Consider the following 23,290-nt stretch of genomic DNA (forward strand, 5'->3'; position numbering starts at 1 on the left):
CAAAATGATGTAAAAAAACAGATACAGGAATGCAATTCGTTTTTTAAAATATAGGATAACATATAATAAGGATAATAATGATTGGAAAATTTAATTATTTGATTTTGAAGCTTCTATCCAAGGTGAAAGTGTTCAATTAATACATTTTTGAAATGAGTGAATGGAGAACATGCTTACATTTTTCACCTTTTTATTGATTTGTGCATTGCACCTCATTAATATGTACAGGTTGGAATGGGTAACGGAACCAACAAATCACAGGAACAGACTCCACGTTTCAGTAATACTTTTACAGCAGACAAGCAAACACATAATTGTATCAAAAACTCACCACCTTCTCACAATAATTGTTTTGAATAGTACACATCCAATATGTCAAGGTTAGCTTGAACATCGCTGTACATTTCAAAAGACACACATGTTCAGTAAACAGGGGGGGTGTACTTTCTAAAACAAGTCCAGTCACTGTGACTTTCTGTGCACTGTATAGATTACGACAGGTTACTTGATAGGTCTATGTATACTCTTCACTTAATCATAAATGCTGCAGTAGTACTATCCCTTCTCTGTTTGGCATTTATTAAACATTATTCACTAATGAAATTAAATAGTCTGTGAATAACAGGAGGAATCCACTATTATCCATTGACAAGAGTTACATTTTACATATTATAAGACAAATACCTTTTCCTAACATTGTACCATTGTGCCAACACACCAACAGGCATTTGAAGTACCTAATGTGATAACGTTTAATATTGTACATGCAAAATATATTTTAATAACTGTCTCTTAGTGGATTTCGCTGTTATTCCTGAACTATTTATTTACATTTAGTAAGTAAAAATGCTTAATTGTGTTCTCCTGTGGATGCACTTAATCATAGAAGGGAATTTAGCTAAATGTATTTGACTATATTTCCAAAAGACTTCTGCATACTTATACTGATGCTATAATTATTATAAGCTCAGGCCCAGGTACATACCGACATTTTTCTCTCTTACAACATAGGTGTTTTCATAAAAGTGCCAAAACAAACATTATCATATTCACACAAAATAAGCGTTGGGGTTTATACAGTACATGTATTGATATTTCTCATGTCAGTGTCTCTTTACAGCACACAGCTCAACAGTTCTGAAAGATATTAGAGGCTTCACTGGCCGAATTTCCTTTTCAAATGACTATTCAAGAAAACAAATGGAATATCACAATTTTTTAACAATAGAAACCAGATTTCATAGTTTCATTAAAGCAATAATGTATATTATTTTTAATTAAACTAAAATAGCCTTCATGGAATAACATGTCTCCATAAATAAAGATATAAAGTTATCATCTATTAAAGGAAAATATATCGCTAAATAAAATATTTGTAGCATCTTAAAATAAATTATATTTTGTGACCATTCATTGTTTCAGCAAATATTTAAAATAGGAAAAAAATGTATGGGAAAAACAAACACACAGAAAACACACGTGCTTTGACAATTTCACCGTGACAGTGTTGACCAGATTGTTTAGGACAGAAATATTTCTCCACAAGGTGTAATACTAGGCTGGACTAATAGTTCAGTGCTACCTGTAAAATTGTTTCCATGTACCAGGGATTTATTTTCAAAAATGTAATAAAAAGACTGCCTTTAAGGAATGTCCTTGAGAGACTTCTGTAAACATAACAAGTTCACGTCAGTATATTACAATGAACTCCAGTCATCCGCTTTATTGAATGGAAGTTTCTCAATTTCAATAGAGAAGAGAATTACGCTTCATTATAGCGTAAATGTGACTAATCTGCCAGAAGTAGAAACAAAAGACAAAAAACACTTTTCACAAATGTTTCATAAGGCTAAGAGCTTAATGAAATAAATAGAATGAAGTTTAAAACACAAGAGCTGCAGTTATTGATTAAAATAAATAATACATTTTATTAAATAAATAAATAAATAAATAGTTAATTAACTCGGAATTCCATTTTATGAAGAAACAGAGCCTTGCCAGTTATCTCAGCTGAATAACAGTACTTTCATTCAACTGTTTTAGACTTTTCAACAGTTAAACTAATTAAATTAGAAAGATTTAATTTGTTTTATTCGTGGGTTGAATCTTTGTTAATAGAAGACAGTCAGTTGTTCTAACAAATCAATTGCTATTCCAGCCACATCAGTTTGGTGCATTTCATTACTATGAGAATTATTTAATTTGTTTAAATTGGGTTGACAAGATTATATATATATATATATATATATATATATATATATATATATATATATATATATATATTTATATATATATATATATCCTTGCCACATCTGATCCTAACTTTACTCCTAAAGTAGTTGCAGGAATGGTTACAATTGATTCTTGTAATGATTTTCTTGCTTATTTGTTAGTGGTGGGTTTTTATCTTCTTCCATGCTTGAAATTCTAGTCTAATATGTTGTTTAGATAGATATTAGTTCATTTTTCATTAATGTCTGCTATGCCTGCCTTCAATCAAAATGTTACATCAGCCACCAATCACAAATAGTGTTTTTGTTTCCTAGAGGTCTTTACTTCTAACCAGTTGACATCCTCAGTCAAATATGGGATCAGCTGATATTTTGTTTTAACAAGAATAGACCAACTATAATTCTGACTTACCCATGAATCATTAATTACAAACCTGTCAACTTAGTGGCTTCTGACAATAAATCACACCGCGATAGGCTACATGTTTCTATTGGACAGTTTGAGATGAGGAAAAACTTTTTATTTGGTCATTATATATATTTATGTTGAGCCGTCACAAAATGTCTAAACCAGCTTGGCACTTTAATAACCCAGAATTTGGGACCAAGAGCAGGTTAAGCACTTCTCTGGATGCAGTCTCTTGAAACCGGCTTCAGGAAGTAATTTTAGGGTAATTGTACGACTCCATGAAGACTGCATTCATTCATTCGCTTCATGCACTCAAATACAAAGAGACTGTTAAAAAAGAAAAGAAAAATAACAACTAAAATCTGAATTAAAAACAAACTCCCTCTGTTTACAACAGCTTAGGTTACCTCTACTTCTGCAGGGCAAAAACACACCTGAAGGAAATATTTTGGTCAATTTACTCAATTCAATGTGATGCATTTGTAATCGCTGGAATTGTATTTAAAGCTATAAACATTGATAAACTCATCTTTTCATGTAAACAGCTTCTCATCGATACAGTACACCTCAACCTGTGGTGATTACAGATCATTAATAAGCAAAAGAAAATACAGTTTCGTAATAAAATAATATAGAGGCTTTTCTAAAAAGAAAGCAAACATTTCCAGGGTGGTTCACTATGGATGAGACATCTGCAGACAAGGTCACCTGACAGAAGCCTTGGAAAATCTCCCAGTCTTGAATTGTAGAAATAGTGGGCGTAGGATCTATGATACACTGTTCGGTATGCCTAAATTATCTTCATGTCCCATCATGTGTAGAGCCTAGAGGTTCATTTCTAATGCTCGTCAGCAGGCAGATGTAAAAGCCAGGTACACAAATTTGATGATTCAGATGCTGTATATTATTCTCCACACAGGGAGACGGGAAGGATGCCAAAGGTCTTCAAAGATAGGAGCGTGTAGGAATGGTTACTCACCGTTTTACTGTTTTGAATGCCAATGAAAAAACAAAATGACATGGGAATATTCTCCATTCCCCACAGGTCTCAAACTGACGCTGAGTTATTTGCCTTATTTAGTTTTAACTTTTGAGATGGTTCAGGCCATCGAGGAACCGTCTCAAAAGTTAAAACTAAATAAGGCAAATAACTCAACGTCAGTTTATTTCATTTCACTTTTCCACTACGCAGTTTATAACCTCCGTGTGGGGGTTGTGTTCGCCCATCGCTAAGTGTGTATTTATCATCATCTGCTCTTGGCGGCCGCATGCTTTCCGTGTTAAATCACCACGGCCAGCTGCCTTCCAGAGTGAGAAAAATTAAATCTATCATTTGATCTTTCATTTAATTATCGCTGATGCAGGATTTCCTTGGGAGTAATGTACCGCACATAATACAAGCTGAAGTCAGAGGGGACTCTGTGCAAATGTGAAACTAATTTGTCTCTGCATGCAGCTGTCGAAAGTGTGTTTTATTTTATTGTCCTGCCGAGTTCATAACCATTAGAGTGAATACCTGTAATGGAGTATAGCTCACTCCTTCAAGCCCCTATTCAACTCTCTTTATCATATTGAAAACCTGTTTAAAGTTCAGCCCAAAGCACCTTATTTCAAACATTAAAACATAATAAGTGAATGGTATTGTGGACAAAGATCTTTCACTGACCATCAGTGAATGTCTCATCGATGCTGGACCACCCTGTTTTCCTTTTTTGTGTGTTCAAGTTTCTCTCAAAAGTGTTCTGTACAAGACAACCTTAACATTTTCCATTTGACAATGTGCACCAGTTGAATGGGTGAGTCTGAGGTTTACATCTAAACAGTTAAATCTGTATACCAACGTCGCTATGGAAAGGAACCCACGTGACAAGTGACGATAATAAGAATTAAAAAAATAAGAGGAATCACAGCACAGATCTGAAGGGAGAGCAAATCATCGGGAGGGCTTGGACTTTGTTGCATTTCAATACAGTGGCTTTTGTCCTTGGCTATCAAATTCTGACCAGGCATCATTCAATTCCATAAAAATCATCTTGGCATATTGTTCATACGGCTGCCCGGTAGCCTTCAAAAAAGGAAGAGGAGATATTTTATTACATACATATATCTTTTGTGCTCAACTTTAAAACATGCACCTCAATCTACACAGCATTAAACATAAGTCTTTCAGGATGTGGGGAACGTCAAAAACACAAGACTGAATTGGTTTCTCCTCTCTCCCTAACCCGAGACTCACCTTATCCGGGTGGACCACGAGGACAGCTCTACGATAGACCTTCTTCACCTGTTCTGGGGTCACCAGGTCAGCCATGCCAATGGGCTTCCACTTGGTCTCTCCCTCCCAAAGGACGGTGTGCATCGTGGACAGCAGAGCTCGGATGTTCCTCTCCTTCCCTTCGATCCACTCCAGAATCTGCACAACGTTTGTGACAAACACAGGACGGTCATGCGCAAGGATAGTCAAGGGCAGGGACAGTCAAAGGCAGGGACAGTCAAGCTCAAATGGAACTGCTCACAGTCTCTAGACTTGGACCCCAGCAGGAGGCAGTGGGCTTGCCTCTTCACTGCCTGCCTTTCTCGTCCGAAAATACAAATTAAATGCCAACGTCTCACCTTGAGCCTTTCAGGGTCCATCTCCTTGGCCATCTCCTCCTTTCTCATCTCTGCTATTGTCCTTGGGCCCTTCTTCTCCTTGCTGGCAGAGAAGCCTTGTCCGGACAGCAAGTCATCAAAGTTAGCATCTGCCTTTTTAGGTTTGGTCCCTGAGCAAAGTAAAGCCAAAGAGATGTTAATTGAAGTCTTGTTTTATTTTTCACCCATTCATTCAGGTTCTTGCTGGTATTTCAAGCTGTACAATCTGTACAACTGCATTTCACATCATAAAATACCCGCATACTTTGGAATAAAAACAAAAAACAACAACTTCCTGACCAAACAAGACTCTTTTATAAGACATTTGGGGTGTATCATGTTTCTGTTTCCCTGGCTGGTGTATTATATGAACAGACTCGCACTGTAACAGTCTAAACATCAGGATTAAGAAATACCACTGTGCAGGTGCCAGGGCAAACCCGATCCGTCCCTTTGTGTCCCGGGAACGCGATCCCGGACTGGTAAGCCGATGCTGTTTTTGACTCACCAAAGTTGGCTGGCTGCTTCACGCCGGCGCCGGGGGCACCGCTCATGCTGGCGAAGCTGACGTTGTAGTTGGGCCTGTTTTGAGGGGACGAGTGGGGCATGGGTGGCGGGGCAGTGGCTGTGGCAGCGGCAGCAGGTTTGCCCTGCTGCCCTTGCCACCCCGCCCCGCCCTGTGGCCAGGCGTAGCCAGGGCTCTGCTGCCAGGAGCCTCCCGCGGTGTGCTGGGGGGACGGCTTCTGTGGGGAGCCCATGGGTGGGAACATGCCCCCGGTGCCCGTGGGGGTGGTGGGCTTGCTGGAGAATCCAGAGCCACCTGTTGGGTGATTACTGAGGAGTTACAAGGATTTTGGAGAAGAAAATCAGTACTGGCAGGACTACAGTGCAAGAGCTTCCTCATCAGCCTGGCCTTCAAAACTTGCACAGAGCGAGGAGCAACATGGCACTACTGGCAAAGATATAACAATGGTATCTTATCAAAACACTATCGCAAAATAGCAACAATGAAAGGGTTACCTCCTAAATTAGCACCAAGAGCCCCCAGGTCTGCAAAGGGGTCCAAGGTGTTGGGCTTTGGCTGATGCGTGGGGGTGCTGTGGACGGAGCCTGTGGGACTGGTGCTGGCGGACTTGCTTCCCATGCCATAGCCTCCTGAGAAAAGATACATTCACACACAAGATCAGCGACAGGTCCAAGCCCTCCCGTTTGTGGCTGGACTCATTTGGATGCGGGTCACAGGGCAGAACTGGGGAGCAAAGAGCCCACAGAGCAGGTCAAGGCCAAGCTGACGCACAATAGTAACATCACTTTGGACTACAGTGACTGAGAAAGTACAGCCACTAAGAGGAAGTCTTGCGTGTTACCTGGCGCTGCTGGCTTGTTCCACTCCCATCCTCCCATCAGGTTTTGCTGCTGGATGTTGACGGTGGGCGTAGTGGGAGGAACTGGAGAGGTCCTACCTACAGGACAACACAGAGACATGTGCTTGGCATGATCTTCCCGAGGTACAGCTGGGGTATCCAATATTGCTGGGAGTTGAGGTGGGGCTTCGGATTACATTTGGAGTATTTTTAACCCACAAACCCACACAGCCAGGAAACCATCTGGAGCTACTTTACTTAGTGCTTCAAGGCCAGAAAACCATTTCAAAATAAGCAATGGCAGGGGGGGGGGGGGCAGTCGCATGCCTCTGAACAGCAGCTGAGGCCTGAATAAGCCATGCCACTTTATAGAGCTCAGATTAGTAATGGTAAATAGCTGAAAAGGCTGCATGAGTTTTCACTGAAATTATCCTGACAGAAGTAAACAAAAGAAAGTTGAAAATACAAACATTTCACACAGATTGGATACACAACCTGACAGCAAGCAGGGTCAATACATGCCTTCATATCCCACACTTCGAACAGAGGCTCTGGGCAAAATCTTACAGGCATCCTGAGAGTTACATACATGTTTAAATGCATCAGAGCGAGTGCAGCACAGAGTCTCATGCCTTACCCATGTTGCCCGTGCTCAGAGGAGTGGGAGAGGAGGACCGTGTCACATGCAGGAAGGGGTCAGTCTGCCCAGCGTTACCTGTTGCCAGGAACGGGCCCAAAAACTCCTGGCCCTGGGGTTTGGGACTGGACCCAAATGGATCAAAACCTGTTCAAACCAATAATGCAAATTACTTTCAATGTAATAACATATGTAGCTAAAGCAAACTTGGAAATCCTGTCGTTCAGGGTACTTTATTTTGTGCATGACATCATCCTGATGACATCATTCCCAGTGACATCATCCCAAGGTCTAATTAATTCAAAAGATGATGTGATTTATTACCCAATGAGACACTTAACAATACTATTAAAAAAACATTTTAGTGTTAGGTAGGATAATTCCAGTTTGGCTTTATAAAATTAACAGGAAAAAGATTTAAGGAGTTAACTGATCATGAAAGTGAATATAAACAGAGGCCCGAGTTACCTTCTCCAGGGCGGGGGGAAGGGGACGGGGAAGAAGACACCGCCGATTTACGGGGGGTCGACTGGGCCGAGGCTGGCTTGCTGTCAGGCTGCCCCCCCGTGGCGGCGTCGGACCCAAACAGGTCACTCAGCAGGTCGGTGTTGGTGGGTGGAGGCGGGGCAGCGAAGGCCTGCTTTCCGGCGGCCCCGTCCAGACCCAGCAGGTCCACGTCTTCGGCCAGGGGGGGTGGTGGTGCCGGAGACTCCTGCTTCTTGCCCCCCTTGGGCGTGCCCTGCGGCGGCGGCACACCGGGCTTCTCGTTGCTGGTGTTGCTCTGCTGGCTGGAGAGGGAGAGCAGTTCGTCGTCCGAGGGTTCGCTCTCCTCGTTCCCCTGCGCCGCGCGGTCCTCCGGGCCCGACTGAGCCCTGCTGGGGTCTGGAGGAGGGGGAACGGAGACGTGCTTCTTAAAACAATACCTTTTTTGGTAGTTATGACCCCTTTCTTTAAAACGCCATTTTCCAAAGGGTCGTTGATTCTTGTTTCTCCACTTTCAATAAATTGGGCGTTCTTGCTACTTAGAAACTTGTACAAGATTCTACAATACAGTGCAGTGCCATCTGTGCAATGAAATCAGGGCAAATACTGCTGCCTTTTAAGATACAAAAGCACCCATGAATTATGAATCCCTCAATACATAAACAATTTGGAAAGCAGCACTTTGTCCTGTCGTTTAACTCTCAGCAACTCTGTCAGCTTCAAAAGCTATAAGATTAGTTACTGAATTAGTTGTTTCTTGAATACTATAAAAAATCCCACCTACATATTGGAATCGTACGAAATCTGCCAAATTTTTGGGAAGTTATGTCCGATTTTCACAAGGAATTTGTTGACATAAACTGCCCTATAAAATATCTTTGGATGACATGAGCCCTGCACTGTATTGTGAAGGTAGCAAACTAGCTCTACAAGCCTCACACTTTCTACAGACATCAAGTGAAACTGTCATAAACAGCCTTAAGGTCACATTTAACTACCCTAATGGTCTCTCACTGTTGATTCCTATTTCCTGCACTACACTCTTACCTTCGAAAACCTCCGTGTCCATTTTGTCTCATTAGGAAAGAATGAAATTGAATTAAACAAGAAAAGGATATTATTTTAATGGCCCAGGAACTCATTCAGCACAATCAGTGTCGCGTTTGTACGCAGAAGACACAAATAGCAACTGGACAATAAGTGAAATCATACCAGAAGATTGCCTCAGATTGGCTTCTTAACTGCACATCGCTGCCACACAAAAATACTTCATTTTTTATTTGAACACATCAAAAAAACTTTAGCCGAAAACACGGTTATCGAGGTGTGCTCCAACACCTACATAGAGAAATAGAGTTACATGGAATAGCTCATATTTATGTTTCTTGTTCAATGGAGTTACTGATTCAGTGATGAAGGTTATTAAAACCCTGTCCGGACATCCGTCTCTTACCTACGACAGCCAAGGCGTCCTGGTGCTCCTGGTAGCAGGAGAAGAGGATGTTGGGGCTCAGGTCTTTGGTCGGGTACTGCTCCCACGGGGGGGTGAGGTCCTTCTGTTTGTCCTCACTCTCCACCTCGATTTCCAGCACTACATGGAAGAGCTGGGGATACTTCTCCGGGGAGTCGCAGGCGTCCAGCTCCGGCCTGAGAACAGGAAACACGGACAGGTGTCATGCCAGCAAACGATACTTTGCCATTGTTATAGGCAAAGAATGAATGCGGCCCGCACACATATGGATGTCTGATCATGTGGCCCTCGGTTGAAAAACCTTGGTAGCCCCTGATGCAGGTGTTTGCAGACCCAGGAGCTAAAGAGGTTTATTGAGGAATAGTGAAAGAGAAGAGACTCACTTTGTAAACTTTAACACGGTCGTCCCTGGAGCAATGAAACCAGTGTGGAACTGTATCTGGAATATCTGTGTGTTGGTCACCTGAAAAGAAGATTAACAGCAGCTATTAAATTCTGTTCTTTCTGTTGCTCTTTCTACGAATTTGGAAAGAGTCTCTGTGTGAGTCGACATTGCTGGCCCCGGCTTCAGGCTATATTGTTAAAGCTTTACAATATTATAGACAATAGGTGTCTATTTGTAAGAACATTTTAGAGAAGGCAAAATATTTGTATACAAAATCTAACAGAAGCAACACAAAAAGAACTGAGATATCAAATTTATTTGCCTATTTTTCAAAAGAGAAACATGGCTTCAGTTTGGCTCGATGGAAACAAATCAGTGCCCACTAAATGAACGCCACAAATTCTGTGCCTTCAACACACTCTGCTCCTTCAAAAGGGAAAAAGATCCTCCCAACAGGCACAGGGAAACTTGCTTTTCTCACCTTCGCCTGCAGCCGACCCCCAATCGTTGATCTCATGTGACAGACCGAGACCACCACGTCTCCGTGGGCACTGACACCAAGAGGAATCACCACCTTCCCCTCCTGGACCCGGTGCTCTCTGTGGGATAAACAGCCGGGACATCCACACACACGTTACCTCGATAACGCAACTTACATTCTTGTGAAATATATACGAGATAGAGAGGCAGTCCTTGCACAGAATGTGATTATGTGTTTGCCAGCAGCTCACAGCTCCGAGAAACGCATTGATTTCACTTCTATGTCTGCTCTTTCACCACAATTAAACCTCAAAAGTAGACCGTCATTACATGAAATCAGACAGGTAATAAAACACTGTACCATATTATGTTCCCTCCTGTTATAAATACTACAACTTATTTTTCCATTGGAGCGAACATAAGATTTATCACATTCTACTGCTTTGTTGTGGTTGTTTTTTTCCTTCATAAAAGCTACTCTATATCTCAGTTGCCATCTCCGATTCCAAGTTAATTTGTTATTTCAGTTGATGGCTTATAATTTCCTGCACCTCACCGGCAACGGGATACTGGCTTATTTATCGCGGACACAACTCTCGGCTCACCTCATCCGTTCATAGTCCTGCGCGGTGGAGAAGATCTTCGTCTCTCCGATGAGGATGTCACAGAAAGGCCGGCAGCCGCTGCGTTGTTTATTGAAGCAGGGGACAGGACTCAGAGTGACTGATTTTATAATGAGGGGCTTGGAGTGAGGCAGCGTGGGCTTCTCCGACACCATGCTGCACACGTAACCGATATATCTGCAACGGGAAACAATGGCGCATCAAACCAGATCTCTAAACCAACACAGAAGCCTTGCTTACACATCCCTGGTGATTTTATAAAGATCATTACTAAAGCAGACACTAAATTATTGATTATACACAGTATTACATTTATAATCTATGCTACCAACCAGAAAAATAAGAAATGGAGCCAAAATAGCAGATTCTAGCCTCCATTGTCAACGCAAGCCGGTTCGGTACCTTCGGTGAGAGGGCCATAAACCCGAGCCGGGTCGCTTGGAGTGGAGTAGCTGCATGGCAGGAACTGGGTGGTTGAAGAGATGACAGAAGCAGAACATTGCACAGACCAGAACCCCCGAGGCAGCCCGGCCATCCTTAGACAATAGTATGGAAAAGAAAGTTGATCAAGTATACAGTATATGCAGATGCTGTGCTTTGCAGACACCGAAAGCAGCACGAACAGGGACTTAAGCCATTTTCTTCGCACAAAAAAGCAATGCAGATAGTTCGTAAGGAAGATATTGAACAGAATTAAACACAACATACATGTTTCCAGTTTTGTCTACAATAGATATACTACAGTAGGTTGTGTTTTTTCACACATTGTCTGAAGCAGCTGTGATAGCAAATAGGACATCTGAATCAGAGACAAGGTACGGGGAGCCAAGAGGCAACGAAGCAGAGAAAAATAAAAAACATGCCGAGATCTCTTCTTACCATGCAGTGGATGACACACACATTCTTGGGGTTCTGCTTGAGCCAGTTGTGCATGTTTTTACACACGGCGAAGAGGTTGTGTAGACTGGGCGCCTGCCGGGCCGGCCAACTGCACTCCGACACCTAACAGGTAAAAGACACGTTGCTTCTTGAGATTTCAATACCTCCCTACACCGTCAAAAACCCAGTCTCGCACGTGTGTGGGATGGGCCTTTTATAAACACCTGATAGCACTCTTTGAATGTTTTTACTGGGAAAAACGTCAGACTGTCACCACAGATTAAGCCGAGCACACATTGAGAACACATACATGATGAATGTGTGGTTTGACTGTGCCGTTCAATTACTCACCCTGTTATGAAACTTGGCACTGCGGTAGAGCTTCTGGGACAGGTTGAAGACGGTGTAGTGGTCCATGTGCCTGGAGTCCAAGAACGAGCGGACATCTTCGATGTGATTCCTGTAGCCAATCTCCACAGCTTCGGCGGGGTATGACATCACTGGGTGTGAGAGCAAGACGGGACTTAGTGGCGGGCGGCAGCGCCGCGAACGAGGTCATAACGTCATAACGTCATAACACCGGAAAAGAAAAGCTCAAGGCTTCGCTCCCAGATTTTTTTGCCGTCATTAATTTACATTTTGTTGGGCCGGACAGCGCTTCACGGTTCACGTGGTCTGATCAATAATGTAAGCCTCTGCTGGCAAAAAGTGAGCAGACTAAGTGATTCGGCCACTCTGGTCACACATCAGCTCATGTCAGCGTAGAGATCGCTCATGAAACACATCCGGTCTCAAAGTGTCCGCTTAATCTGGGGCCAGTTGGCGGCTCTGTATCCAGCGAGAGGTAAAGCTCACCGGGGTTTAAGACTCAGAGCAATTTAGACTCCCACGTTGGGACCAGGAAAGCCTGGGCTATTGTTGCTTTCTTGGGTGCAATGAGAGTTTGGGGAAAACTACACAAACTCACGATGTCCAAAAACATGACTTCACATTGCTTCACATACAATATGAATCACAGGACATAAAACAACACTTGATAATTATATATATATATATATATATATATATATATATATATACACACACACATTGTGTTAATTTTGGCCGATGAGGTTGAGTTCTTATGTCTTTTGGACCATACAGATTAAGTATTTATTTCAACTCATCCTGGTTTTATATGCTATGGGTGACACTGCACTGAGTATGAGTTCAGCTGAGGTTGTAAGAAAGCACAGCAAGAACTTCAAATAATTTTTTCTGTTTATACATAAATCATACATATAATTACACATAAATACATATATATATACACACACATATATATAATCTATATATACTTACCTATAATGCGTGATGTGATGTAAGAAATGTCAAGCTCTCCTTTTGCATAACTGAAACGCAGACAACAAAATACACGAAAATTAAAATACTACACACAATTTTGGGGTGGAAGTCTTGTGTTGCCTTGACGTGTGTGTGAACGAACTGTCACACAGGAAATCTTTATTATGCAACAGACAATCCACCCCAGTAAGCTGTTAAGAATTGTTAAGAGGGTATGAGTCCACATAAGGAGATAACTGGAAGGCACAATGTTATTTGCACTTCGGTTCAGGGGTATTAAGAGGGATGTGAGGCGAGGCTTGGCCTGTACACTTAGCTCGTGAAGAGACGGTAAAATTACATCCTCTAGAACCACAGCATCTCTGAACATCGCTATCGATTGGTGCTTATTTCATATGACTCGTGTGTGAAACGCGTGACCTTCAGCTGTGACTACCCCCATACCCGATGGACTTTAAGAGGCTTGTCAATGTTTGGGATTCAGTGGGTTCCACACAAGTCGTTTCTTTCTCAGTGACGTATGTTTTGCAGGAAAGTCGCTTCGCCGCATCTGTCTGTGGGTGCAGCTCGGCTGTGTTACAGGCATTTGAAGTTCCCGGAGGATTTATTTTACTCATAACTTCTTCAAAGCCTGATGCTGCAGTTCCCGGCTTGAAATGTAAATACGGGACAATCTTGTTTGCATTACTAATCACCACAACTCTCCCACCTGCGATACACAGACACATCCAAGGTGCAAAGAATAAATAATTCTCCCTACAACCCTGTCTTCCCAGCAGAGACGAAACAGCCTGCAAACTCTGAAGCGAAAATACAAATTGCTGCTTTCAAACCCCACCCAATTCCTGGCCAGGAGACCCGAGAGGCTGCCAAAGGGGAAGGTGTTATAGTAAAGAGAAAAAAGCTTTCTTCAGAGGTCACTGCACACTTCGGCCATGAAACACAAAATACAGTTTGTCCGCCGACTGATTTATGAGTTTCTGTAAGATTATTCTCCATGCCGAGGAAAAACTGTATTCTATTAATCTCTCTCACGCCTCAAAGAACAAGAAGAAGAAAAAGCAGACAGTGAGGATAATTCGTGGCACTAAACCAAACCTAATGCAGCTGGCAAGAAAAAATACTGCTTTTTTACTGTAAGGAGAGGCTTCACAAAGTTCATTTAAGGGCAGCACAAATACCTTAAGCAGTGTCTAGGATGTGTAAAAGCTCTATGAATGCCTAGTTTGTGTCTTTACCAACCTATTCTATATATGTAATCAACCATTACTTGTGGGTATATAATTAAATGGCATACCTTTTTATTTAATTATTTCTGTCGTTCAATATTTAGAGAGGATACACAATATCACAGATTTCCAATACATAATAGTGTGAGAGATTCCACTTTCAAAGCTCTGCCTTATAATACGAAACATCTCAAATGTAAATATGTGACCTAAAACAGTACTTGTAGACGTACTGCCCTTCGGCCTGAAAGCTGCAGGTGCGCATCTGAAAATAGACCAAGAAAAGGACCTTCTCTTTATCCAGATTGTAAATGCTATATCATTCTCTTCGGCTCAGGGATCCCACGCAAGGGAACTTGCGAAAAACATGTCTTTATGTCATTAGAAGATCACATGATTGAGATGTTGCAGACTCTGGCTTAAATGTCTTGTTGAGTTGCTTTGTGGGGTTTAAAAAAACTAAAACAACGACAAATAAGAAGTGAGTGGGAAGAGACCGTCCACCGTCTGTCCATCCGATAATCGACCATCACTAATAATAACTGGGCTTGAGAGCGGTGACAGACCAAACAGATCAGCACTTTCTTCTGCAGAGTTCCTGCACTGCCAAGGGCATCTGTACATCAGCGCCGGAGACACGGCCTCTCTACAGGGACATCCCCCTTTCCTAGTCTGGAGGCCTTCTCCCCCACTCTCTCTCTCTCTCACACACACACAGGTCCCTTTGTGCAAACCTCACGGCCTCCAGCCCCTCAGAGAGAAGTACCGCCAGGCACCGGCTACAGCACAACAGCCCTCAGTCACGACTCACGCACACGGGGTCTGATCGCCACTGTTTTGTTTGGGTCTGCTTTCTCTTCAGCATCTGTTTTGTTTTTTTAGTTTCTGGGTTCTGCATTGTTGAAAAGCCTCAGTATGCAGTTCCATGTCTGCGTGTCAGATAGTCGAGACACATTCTAAGAGGGAATGTCAGCCATCTCCCTCACTGTGAGCAACATGAAATTATGTTATACAATACAACAATTATATGGATACATCAGCAGAAAGATGCTCAACCTTGTGTATTTTCAGGAAACGGTACAAAGACAATCCACAAAGAACTGCAGCTGTTGTCACTCTCACTCTCACTAATATTTCAGGGATTATGTGATGCCTTCATTGCAGCTCACAGCAACTAGAAAAAGCATGTTTGCCCATTGTGTCTAACACGAGCTTTTAGTGTGATTAGTATTTACCAAACCTGGCAGGTGCATTTGAAGCATTAAACCTAACAGCTTCTCACAGTAATCAGAACTAGAGGAAGAAACACCCCACATATTAGAAGCCGATCATTTGGATCTCAAGATGCCTCCCATCAATGGATCTGCAAACATCTCAAGACAAAAAAAGAGAAAATGAACCAACTTGGACCTACCTTGCTACTGAATGCATAACTTTGGAAGAAGTGTCCTTCAGAGTGTCTTTCAGGTTGTCCTTCAGGTTGCTGAAAAGCCGGCCTGCTCCTCCTTTCACCATATCCAGCAGACCTCCCCCGTAGTTGGCCTCCATATCTGGAGATGAAGTACCTTCAAGTGATCAGATTTGACGACTTATAAACACACACGACACGGACACCCACAAACACTGACAAGAGACACACCAACGATACAACACAGCACAGCCTTTCATGAAGATTCCGTGAGAACTTTCCACCCAACTATTTTGCTGCTCAACAGAGATGTCTCCGGTGTGAAAACATCTACCAGAAGCTTGGCACTGCCTGGTAAAGACTAGCCTGTTGTTTACCCGGTGAAAAAAGCTGCGGAAAGGAGGTTGGGGTTCGCAAATGAACTGCTGCATTTTGAGGAGAACATTCGAACAACCACAGGGCATTACAACACCGGCACAAGCAGGGGAGGAATGGTTGGGTGAAGTCACCTCTCTGCATGACTCACGCTGTCTCAGGTTCTCCTGCATGGATACAGCGAGTGAGAGTGTGTGCTCGGCAGTCTGGGCGATTCTAAAAAATTCATCATCGTCTTCCCGATTACATCAGCCATACATTTTCATACGGGGCAAGAGAAATTGTAATGCATTTTGCACCCTATACACAGGAGGGACACTGAGCAATCCCTCCAATCCACAGAGTTCTCCTGTATTCTGACATGTCTCTTCCTCATGACTATTTCTCCCCATCGGATCCATTCGCTCGTGTTGAACCAATCCACCCCATGTTTTTCTACTCTAGCCAGCTTGACCACAGGGGACAGAGTTGCCCAATTGACAAGACATTGCTTTGCCTTCAAATGCCACAAGTAACAACAGAAGGTGATACACAGTGGTCGTATTTAAGGTTTTCTGGAGAAAGTTGTCAACAGACTTTTAATTCAGATTTGTCTTAGTCTGTATATGACTAGGTGAAGTCTTCAGACCGCTGTCTAAGTCACAGACAAACATGACTGAAATGAATTAACATAAACGCTTTAGTTCTCTGCTGTACAGTTATTACTTTAGTGCTTTATGGATGGGTCTCTGCTTTCTGAAATGAGAATAAAGGAAGCTTATTTTTCCCCTCAAGACCACATATCTCCTGCCAGGGTTGTAGCACTAACACAATGTTGGGCTCTGGTGCTGCCCAGCCAGGTTGTCTGCAGGCAGAGATAAGGCACGTTTTATCAGTTAAAAGAGGCTTTCAGGTACACATCTGCAGAGACATCTGTATACACACTTCGACTGAAACATCACAGGTCTCCATATATAGACCGTGGGAACAACAGCTGCTTTAACCACAGCTCGACCTCAGAACAAAGACTCACTGACATGCATTTCACATAAAACAAAGTCAAACCCAGTCTTGAAACGTTAAAGTCATAACCAGAAAGCGTACCATAAGCATACCATATGATCCTAATACTATACTAGTATAATGATAGCATTGCTACACAACATAAGTCCATTAAGTGGTTCTCCCTGACATTTTGAAGACCAGAAATGTATTCAAGTGTAATAAAATTAAACTGATAAGAAAATTTTGTTAACTTAAAATCTTCACATGAACTCTGCTGTGAAATAAATATATTGCATTCAATGTTAGAATTTCATTGTATTATTTTAAGTACATCTAAGTGTGTGCTGTCCATTTCCTAAAGAACTATTATAATCTACTGGTTACAGATATCTTGTAGTTAATGTAATGGGCTTCTTTTTTCTTGTCCAGATTTAAACTAATGAACGGTATATTCTGATTTCTCCACGGCAGACTTCATTTCAGCCTGCAAAGACAAATTATGTCCTCTGCATTTAACACCTAAATTATTAATTGAGACAGCATGAATATATGAAGAGTCTTCCGCTTAATAGTTCCGTGAGTTTCAATAAAAATTACAAGAAATGTAAATGTATTTTTTTCCATAATTATATGCTGGTGTCAGATAACAGCACCCAAAAAAACCTAAAGAAAATAGATATATAATCAGAAAACGTCTCTCTGTCTCACTGTCTCACTGTTGGAATTCAATGACAAAACACCAATTAAGTAAATGTCATTTTCAGAATTGCAACTCAGCAATAGTGCCTGTTGTCTTCAACTTTAAGAAAATCAAATTAAAAAGTGCCTCTCAAGTGTCTAGGAATGGTTACCCCATCTGTTTGCTGCTGCAGATATTATTTCTAAAGACTGCTTTGCCTCCTAGAATATTTCTAAGCCCTTGTTAATTATTTGACTGTAGATGGTGTGAAGCTATGTTTAATTTGTGAAGACTTAATCACTCTCTAAATAGCTCGAGGAATCGGCCCATGCAGACAGGATCTCAGGCACAAGCTCAACCGACACCATTCCCTCACCGCTGGCTTGCATTTAGATTTCAAATGGGCTGAGTCCCAAAGGCCTCCTCATTTTTCAGTGCATTGCAGTGAAACTCCCTCCGAACCACTGTCTGCTCCTGCCAGCTCACTAAGGGGTCTCCCTACCTGCCTCAGATATCAGAAACAACTCATCCAATCAACCCTTTAAAGAAACAAAAGCTCAGACACACACCTCCACCCCGGTTCCTAAGGGTTGGTAAAGAACACAAAGCAGACGCCTCTATAAATGCATGCACCAACTGCGCTTCTTGCAAATCAACTTCTCTCACCGCATTTAATATTAAACACGTTTTAACCTCCAAACACGTGCCCCTATAGCACTGACCACCAATAAAGCTTGTGCATTGAAGGGCAATAGTTGATATTAAGGTATTTCTTTTTAAATCCCCTTCATTAGCGCGTTGTAGACAGCCACCGTTTCTCTCTCTCTCTCTCTCTCTCTCTGTTCAAATAATGCACAGCGGTGAAAATGCAAACGCACATATGAAACGATAAAGACACAATCAAATAAAAACAGCACGAATGCATGGCTCATTCCCAGGCACGCATCCTCTGTGCGTGAACGCAGCCCAACCCCAGCCCCTGCGTCGCCGCTGTCTTACCTGAGCTGTCCATGGTGCTGCAGGCCTCCTGTCCGCCCGGGCCTCCCTTCGCTGCTGGGTCCGCCGCCGCCGCCGCCGCCGCCGAGCTCGTCTCCCCGTTATTGAAGTCACCGCTGCTGTCGACCAGCTGCAAAGATTCATAGCCATCGTAACTACCGGTCGTCTTTTTCTTGTAGCCTCCTAGCAGGCTCATGAGCACAGGGACCGTATTTGCAAATCACATGTAAAAGCGGCACAAGCAATGCACATCTCCTTGCAAAGGGCTTTTTTCTCCCTCTCCCTCTCTCTCTCTCTCTCTCTCTCTCTCTCTCCCTCTCTCCCTGCTCAAGGCTGGTCCCCCCTTCTCCTTCTGCCAATGAAAAAGCCCGTCACCGGGACTGCATTTACTTCATGGCACATACAAACCAGCTTGCTCCCCCTTCTGAGTTAATGGGTCCTTTCAGGGCTTTCTTCTGGCTCCAAGCCAATCCTGACACTAGCATGGCAGCCAGAGGTGCCTAAAGACTGCCTGTTTGGAGTTGTGTCTCTTTTTGGTTCACCTTTGTATCCATGTCCCCATCAAAACCATTTCACTTGGGTGAGGTATGGTTGTTTTGGTGAATATCCCAGGTATTATATTCCCCCAAGTCATGTTGACGACACCCAGTCCAACACGAAGACACATTCTTCAATTGCAATTCAACCTTAAGGAGATTAAAGTCTTACAGGTTCAGACAGACACTGCATTTTAACGCTTGCAATGGGTGTTTACCTACAAACTGAACTCCATAACCCCATAAGAACAAACAGATTCTGCTGATCTGGATGTGCTTTATATCGTATTGCATCCGGGAGATCGAAGCGGTGCTGTGAATTAATGACACAGGTGCTTCACACACTTCACATACACACAAAAAAACACTTCCAGAGTCATCCAGCAAAATGTATCGTTAACCTGAGCAATTTGAAACAACAAACTGCAGCCGACTGCAAATCAAATAGTGCTTCAAAACTGTAATTAACAGTATTTCAGAGTTTTCATAAACGTCCTTATGTTTCTTTCTTTGGATGTGTGAATTAATATTTTCACTGATCAGAATATGATTTAGAAATGCATAACCACACTGATTGTTTGTGGAAAAGTGAAAGCTGCATCTTCAAGCCCGATATCTCATAACTGTTGCATATAATACTAACCAATATCATGTCAATGTGGTCAATAAATGAGGATACAAACAAACCTATTGAGTAATGAATATTAATATTATACTTTCTAAATGTGTTACTCATAAATAACGAAATGGTCTTATTTTTGGCTGGTACTATCCACACTTTATATTTTTTTCCATCAATAATAAATAAATAAATCCCTGTTCATTTCTATTTTATGGTTCAAGACAGAGATTCACAACCACTCGCCAATTATGAGACTTCCTCTGAGGTTTGCCACTCCCCCTCTCAAACACCCAGCCATTCAGTTGGGACCTAAAATAGTCATCCTGCTGGTCTCCCTCAACATCAATATGGTTGGTAAATAATGAAGGCTGTTCAGCAAGACCACAGAAATTCAAGCTATGCCAGCCCAGGAATGTGCCGTGTGCCCTGCTTTGACTATTTGACTGAGGTGGCAGTGTCTGACCGACTTCGGTGGTAAACCTTGATCCGTGCATCCTCTGTTTGGCCAGCAGCCATCGCCCAGCCCTCACCCTGACTCTGGTCAAATGCTTTACATTTACAGACAACGCTAGTCCTTGACAGCTCCGGCTATCGGCAGAACCGCACTTGATCTTTGGCTGGAAAACGTAATTTTCCATTGGTCTGTATCAAAATCCTTTCACAAGCACAAAAATGACACGTCATGTATGGGCACAAGATCTAAATGATTATAATGATTGTTCTTCTTTTATGAGAACTGCTCTTCTGCTCTACAGCCAGCTACACTGTCACTTCATTAAAGGCCATGATGTCTTAAGAGCCTAATATATAGCTGGATACAGAAATGACCTGAAGTATATTAGTCAGCACCGTGCTGCTCAATATACTGCTTTGTCAGGAGATCCAGTTGGGTTGGCTTCCTAATTAAGGGCCTAGACACTGCAGGAAGATTTACCTTCTATTTCAGCATCTTGGCTTCCAAAACCTCACTTACTTCCTAGATTTAATTCCTTGGCAACTGCAGTGCCCCTTATATCGCGAGGATAAGGAATTAAGTCCGGGAAATCAAGTCTATCCACAGCAATCAGTGCTAGTACAGGGAGAGGCAAGGCTTAAAAAAACATTCACCATTGAAGAGAACTTCACAGTGGTTTGGTGCAATTCCCAAATATGTTGGACAAGTATGGACAAGATATAGGCTACACACTAAAGGGAATAATACTGTTACTTCATCATTAGCACAGCTGCCCTGAAACATGTGATCTCTGCACTAATACAATAAGAATCCAAGCAAAAAAGCATTGCAATTATTGTGCCAACACAGCTATGAACAACAGCTACAACCACCAGAAAAGGAAGATGGTAATGTGGTGATTTAGATGCATCCAATATTCCTAGAGAGAGTTCTCCATATTTCAATGCAAACAATCTTAGCTTTGTGGAGATGACACAAACGTCCTTGAGAACTGGTTCAGCTACTTTATCTTTACTCAACGTCGTGAAACCATGTTGAGATCCCACACATGACTGACTGCATGTTCCTGAGGTCTCTGTGTTACCCATGAAGACTGATTCCTCACATGACAACTGTCAGAGTAAGAGTCAGAGCAACAACGACCTTTGTTATCATAGCCAAAAAAACGTACAAATCAACCTATAACCTAACACAGAAAGATCTTCAGTTTAATGTTTCACAGTCTTTTACACAGACATAGAAAACACCTTTTGTATCTTAATGGAACATCAACTAGTTAATGTGTATATGAGACGCAATAAAACAGGCAATCATTTCCTTGGGTAGATCGGTTAGAAATCTACACGATACTGTGATGTTCCCACAGCGTGTATAAGCATGTTCACTTCAGATATGACCCACTTGTAATCACGCTGTAGCACAGTTTATTTGCAGTCAGACGACATTACTTTTTTTCAAAATCAAAGTCAAAATCACTTCAAAACCATTATCTTAGTTTACATCATTGTGACATAACAAAATATAGATCTAGGCTATACCACCACCTATACCAGCAGCTGTATAAATGGGGAACTGTATGTACAAATAATGGGATATATTGTCTTCTAATAAATGTAATAATAATAAATTCAGCTCTACAGTGGAGAATATAGAGTGGTTTCCAGCCTCCAATCAGGGACAAGCACAGGCATCAATCTCAGGCTTTGCATTTCATCTGACTAAAAGTCAGTATAAAGTGATGGCATCCGGCCAGTTCCAACACACAGCTGACAAGCTAATGCCCATAATTTGGGGATGCGTTGGCGCAGGTACGTCACCATCGAAGCCAGGCGTTAAAATTCAAGGACGAAACGCAGCCCCGAATGAATCAATCATTCTCTCTACAGATCAAGGGCCATCTACAACACAGTCAAATGATATTTTAAATGGAGATCTTTGACCAGGGATACTACATGGACACTATCAGCATCCTCCTCTGTGCCGTGATGCTCATAAAAACGTCAGAGCACGACACGCAGGACGGCTCACTGGGGGCATTTATTCCCAGGGGCTCAAATTTATTCCATATCGAGCTCATATCATCACATTGTAGCTTCAAAGCGGGGACATCAATGAATGCATGGCAAGTCCTAATCATATCTAATAATAACGAGACCCTTCAAAGCTGTGTGGATCTTACATGAAATTGATATTAAAACTGAAATTAAAATATGAATGTGCATCTGACTTCAAGATCAAGATGGGGCTTCAACTCACAAGCTGCTGTGTTCTGCGGTGCAAATAAGATGTCGAAAAACACAGCACGAAATGGCTTAATTTCAATATATATGTGTGCGTGTGTTTGCTTAGTAATATTCTTAATGCTGAAAATTCAATTAAAAACAATGTTTGCATCATCGCATATTCAATTGCCCCTTGTTGACAGGCCTGAGTGTCAGTCAGCAGAAACATTATATTACATTGACTAAACGCAGGCGCTCAGCATCTTTCTGTTCCAATGCAAAATATATGTAATTCAGAATATGCAGAATAAAACAGTTCAAGCAAACAATGTTTTATATCCCATCACGAGAAAAACGAATCCCATCCACAGCGGTTTGTCTATATTCAATTTCCCTTATTTGTGCCTATAGCTGTGCAGGGCTTTATCCTATATATAGCCATTGCTGTCGAAAAGCATGCGTTATAAATCTCCATAGAAGGGTTTTGTATTTAATGCAGCATCATTGCATGCAATATTAGAGGTATCTAATAATGTAACAGCAGCATTGCAACAAGCCTCCGCAGATAACATACCTGTCTGAGCGCTTTCTCTCATTCTCCTCTTCACTGCTCTTCTTCAGCGGAACAAGCTGCTGTGTGAAATGCTGACCTTTGGTTTGTCATCCACGGCCAGTCAAAGGTCACCGCGGCGAATCTGTGCCATCAACCCCGGCACCGGTGCACGGATGGCAATTGTACAGTATGATCGCAGGATTATTGTATAGCATCACACTGTAAAACCACAAGGGCTGCCAGCCGGCGATGCACATATGCGGGAAAACGCGGAGCGGAGCGGGAGCTGGACGAG

The 23,290-nt window shown here is 42.2% G+C and overlaps 1 protein-coding gene across 3 annotated transcripts; it reads right to left on the reverse strand.

Annotated features, from left to right (window-relative positions):
• Nucleotides 1–173: 173 nt before the first annotated feature.
• dnajc6 (DnaJ (Hsp40) homolog, subfamily C, member 6) lies at nucleotides 174–23,201 on the reverse strand. 3 transcript variants are annotated; one of them, XM_066692043.1, is made up of 19 exons: nucleotides 23,017–23,201; nucleotides 18,612–18,738; nucleotides 15,581–15,731; nucleotides 12,935–12,984; nucleotides 11,945–12,093; nucleotides 11,594–11,716; nucleotides 11,117–11,250; nucleotides 10,697–10,891; nucleotides 10,093–10,210; nucleotides 9,610–9,689; nucleotides 9,209–9,402; nucleotides 7,741–8,154; nucleotides 7,273–7,419; nucleotides 6,639–6,734; nucleotides 6,292–6,426; nucleotides 5,780–6,091; nucleotides 5,254–5,402; nucleotides 4,877–5,053; nucleotides 174–4,705 (listed from the first exon to the last, which is right to left on the reverse strand). In XM_066692043.1, the coding sequence occupies exons 2-19, from the start codon at nucleotides 18,622–18,624 to the stop codon at nucleotides 4,604–4,606; spliced, it is 2,739 nt and encodes a 912-aa protein (XP_066548140.1). In that variant the 5' UTR covers nucleotides 18,625–18,738; nucleotides 23,017–23,201; the 3' UTR covers nucleotides 174–4,603. The 3 variants fall into 3 exon arrangements, with proteins under 3 accessions (XP_066548140.1, XP_066548139.1, XP_066548138.1); XM_066692042.1 differs by lacking the exon at nucleotides 23,017–23,201 and having other exon boundaries at nucleotides 15,581–15,716; nucleotides 18,612–19,108; XM_066692041.1 differs by lacking the exon at nucleotides 23,017–23,201 and having other exon boundaries at nucleotides 18,612–19,108.
• Nucleotides 23,202–23,290: the final 89 nt, after the last annotated feature.

The sequence above is a fragment of the Amia ocellicauda genome, chromosome 19 (genome assembly GCF_036373705.1).
Source record: "Amia ocellicauda isolate fAmiCal2 chromosome 19, fAmiCal2.hap1, whole genome shotgun sequence".
Taxonomy (NCBI): domain Eukaryota; kingdom Metazoa; phylum Chordata; class Actinopteri; order Amiiformes; family Amiidae; genus Amia; species Amia ocellicauda.

Coding starts and splice junctions, on each gene's coding strand:
- dnajc6 (XM_066692041.1), bottom strand. CDS start 18,804: ATGAGCCTGCTAGGAGGCTACAAGAAAAAGACGACCGGTAGTTACGAT. Junction 11,251..11,593: donor TGTGTGTCATCCACTGCATG/GTAAGAAGAGAT, acceptor CTATTGTCTAAG/GATGGCCGGGCTGCCTCGGG. Junction 5,054..5,253: donor TGGACCCTGAAAGGCTCAAG/GTGAGACGTTGG, acceptor AACGTTGTGCAG/ATTCTGGAGTGGATCGAAGG.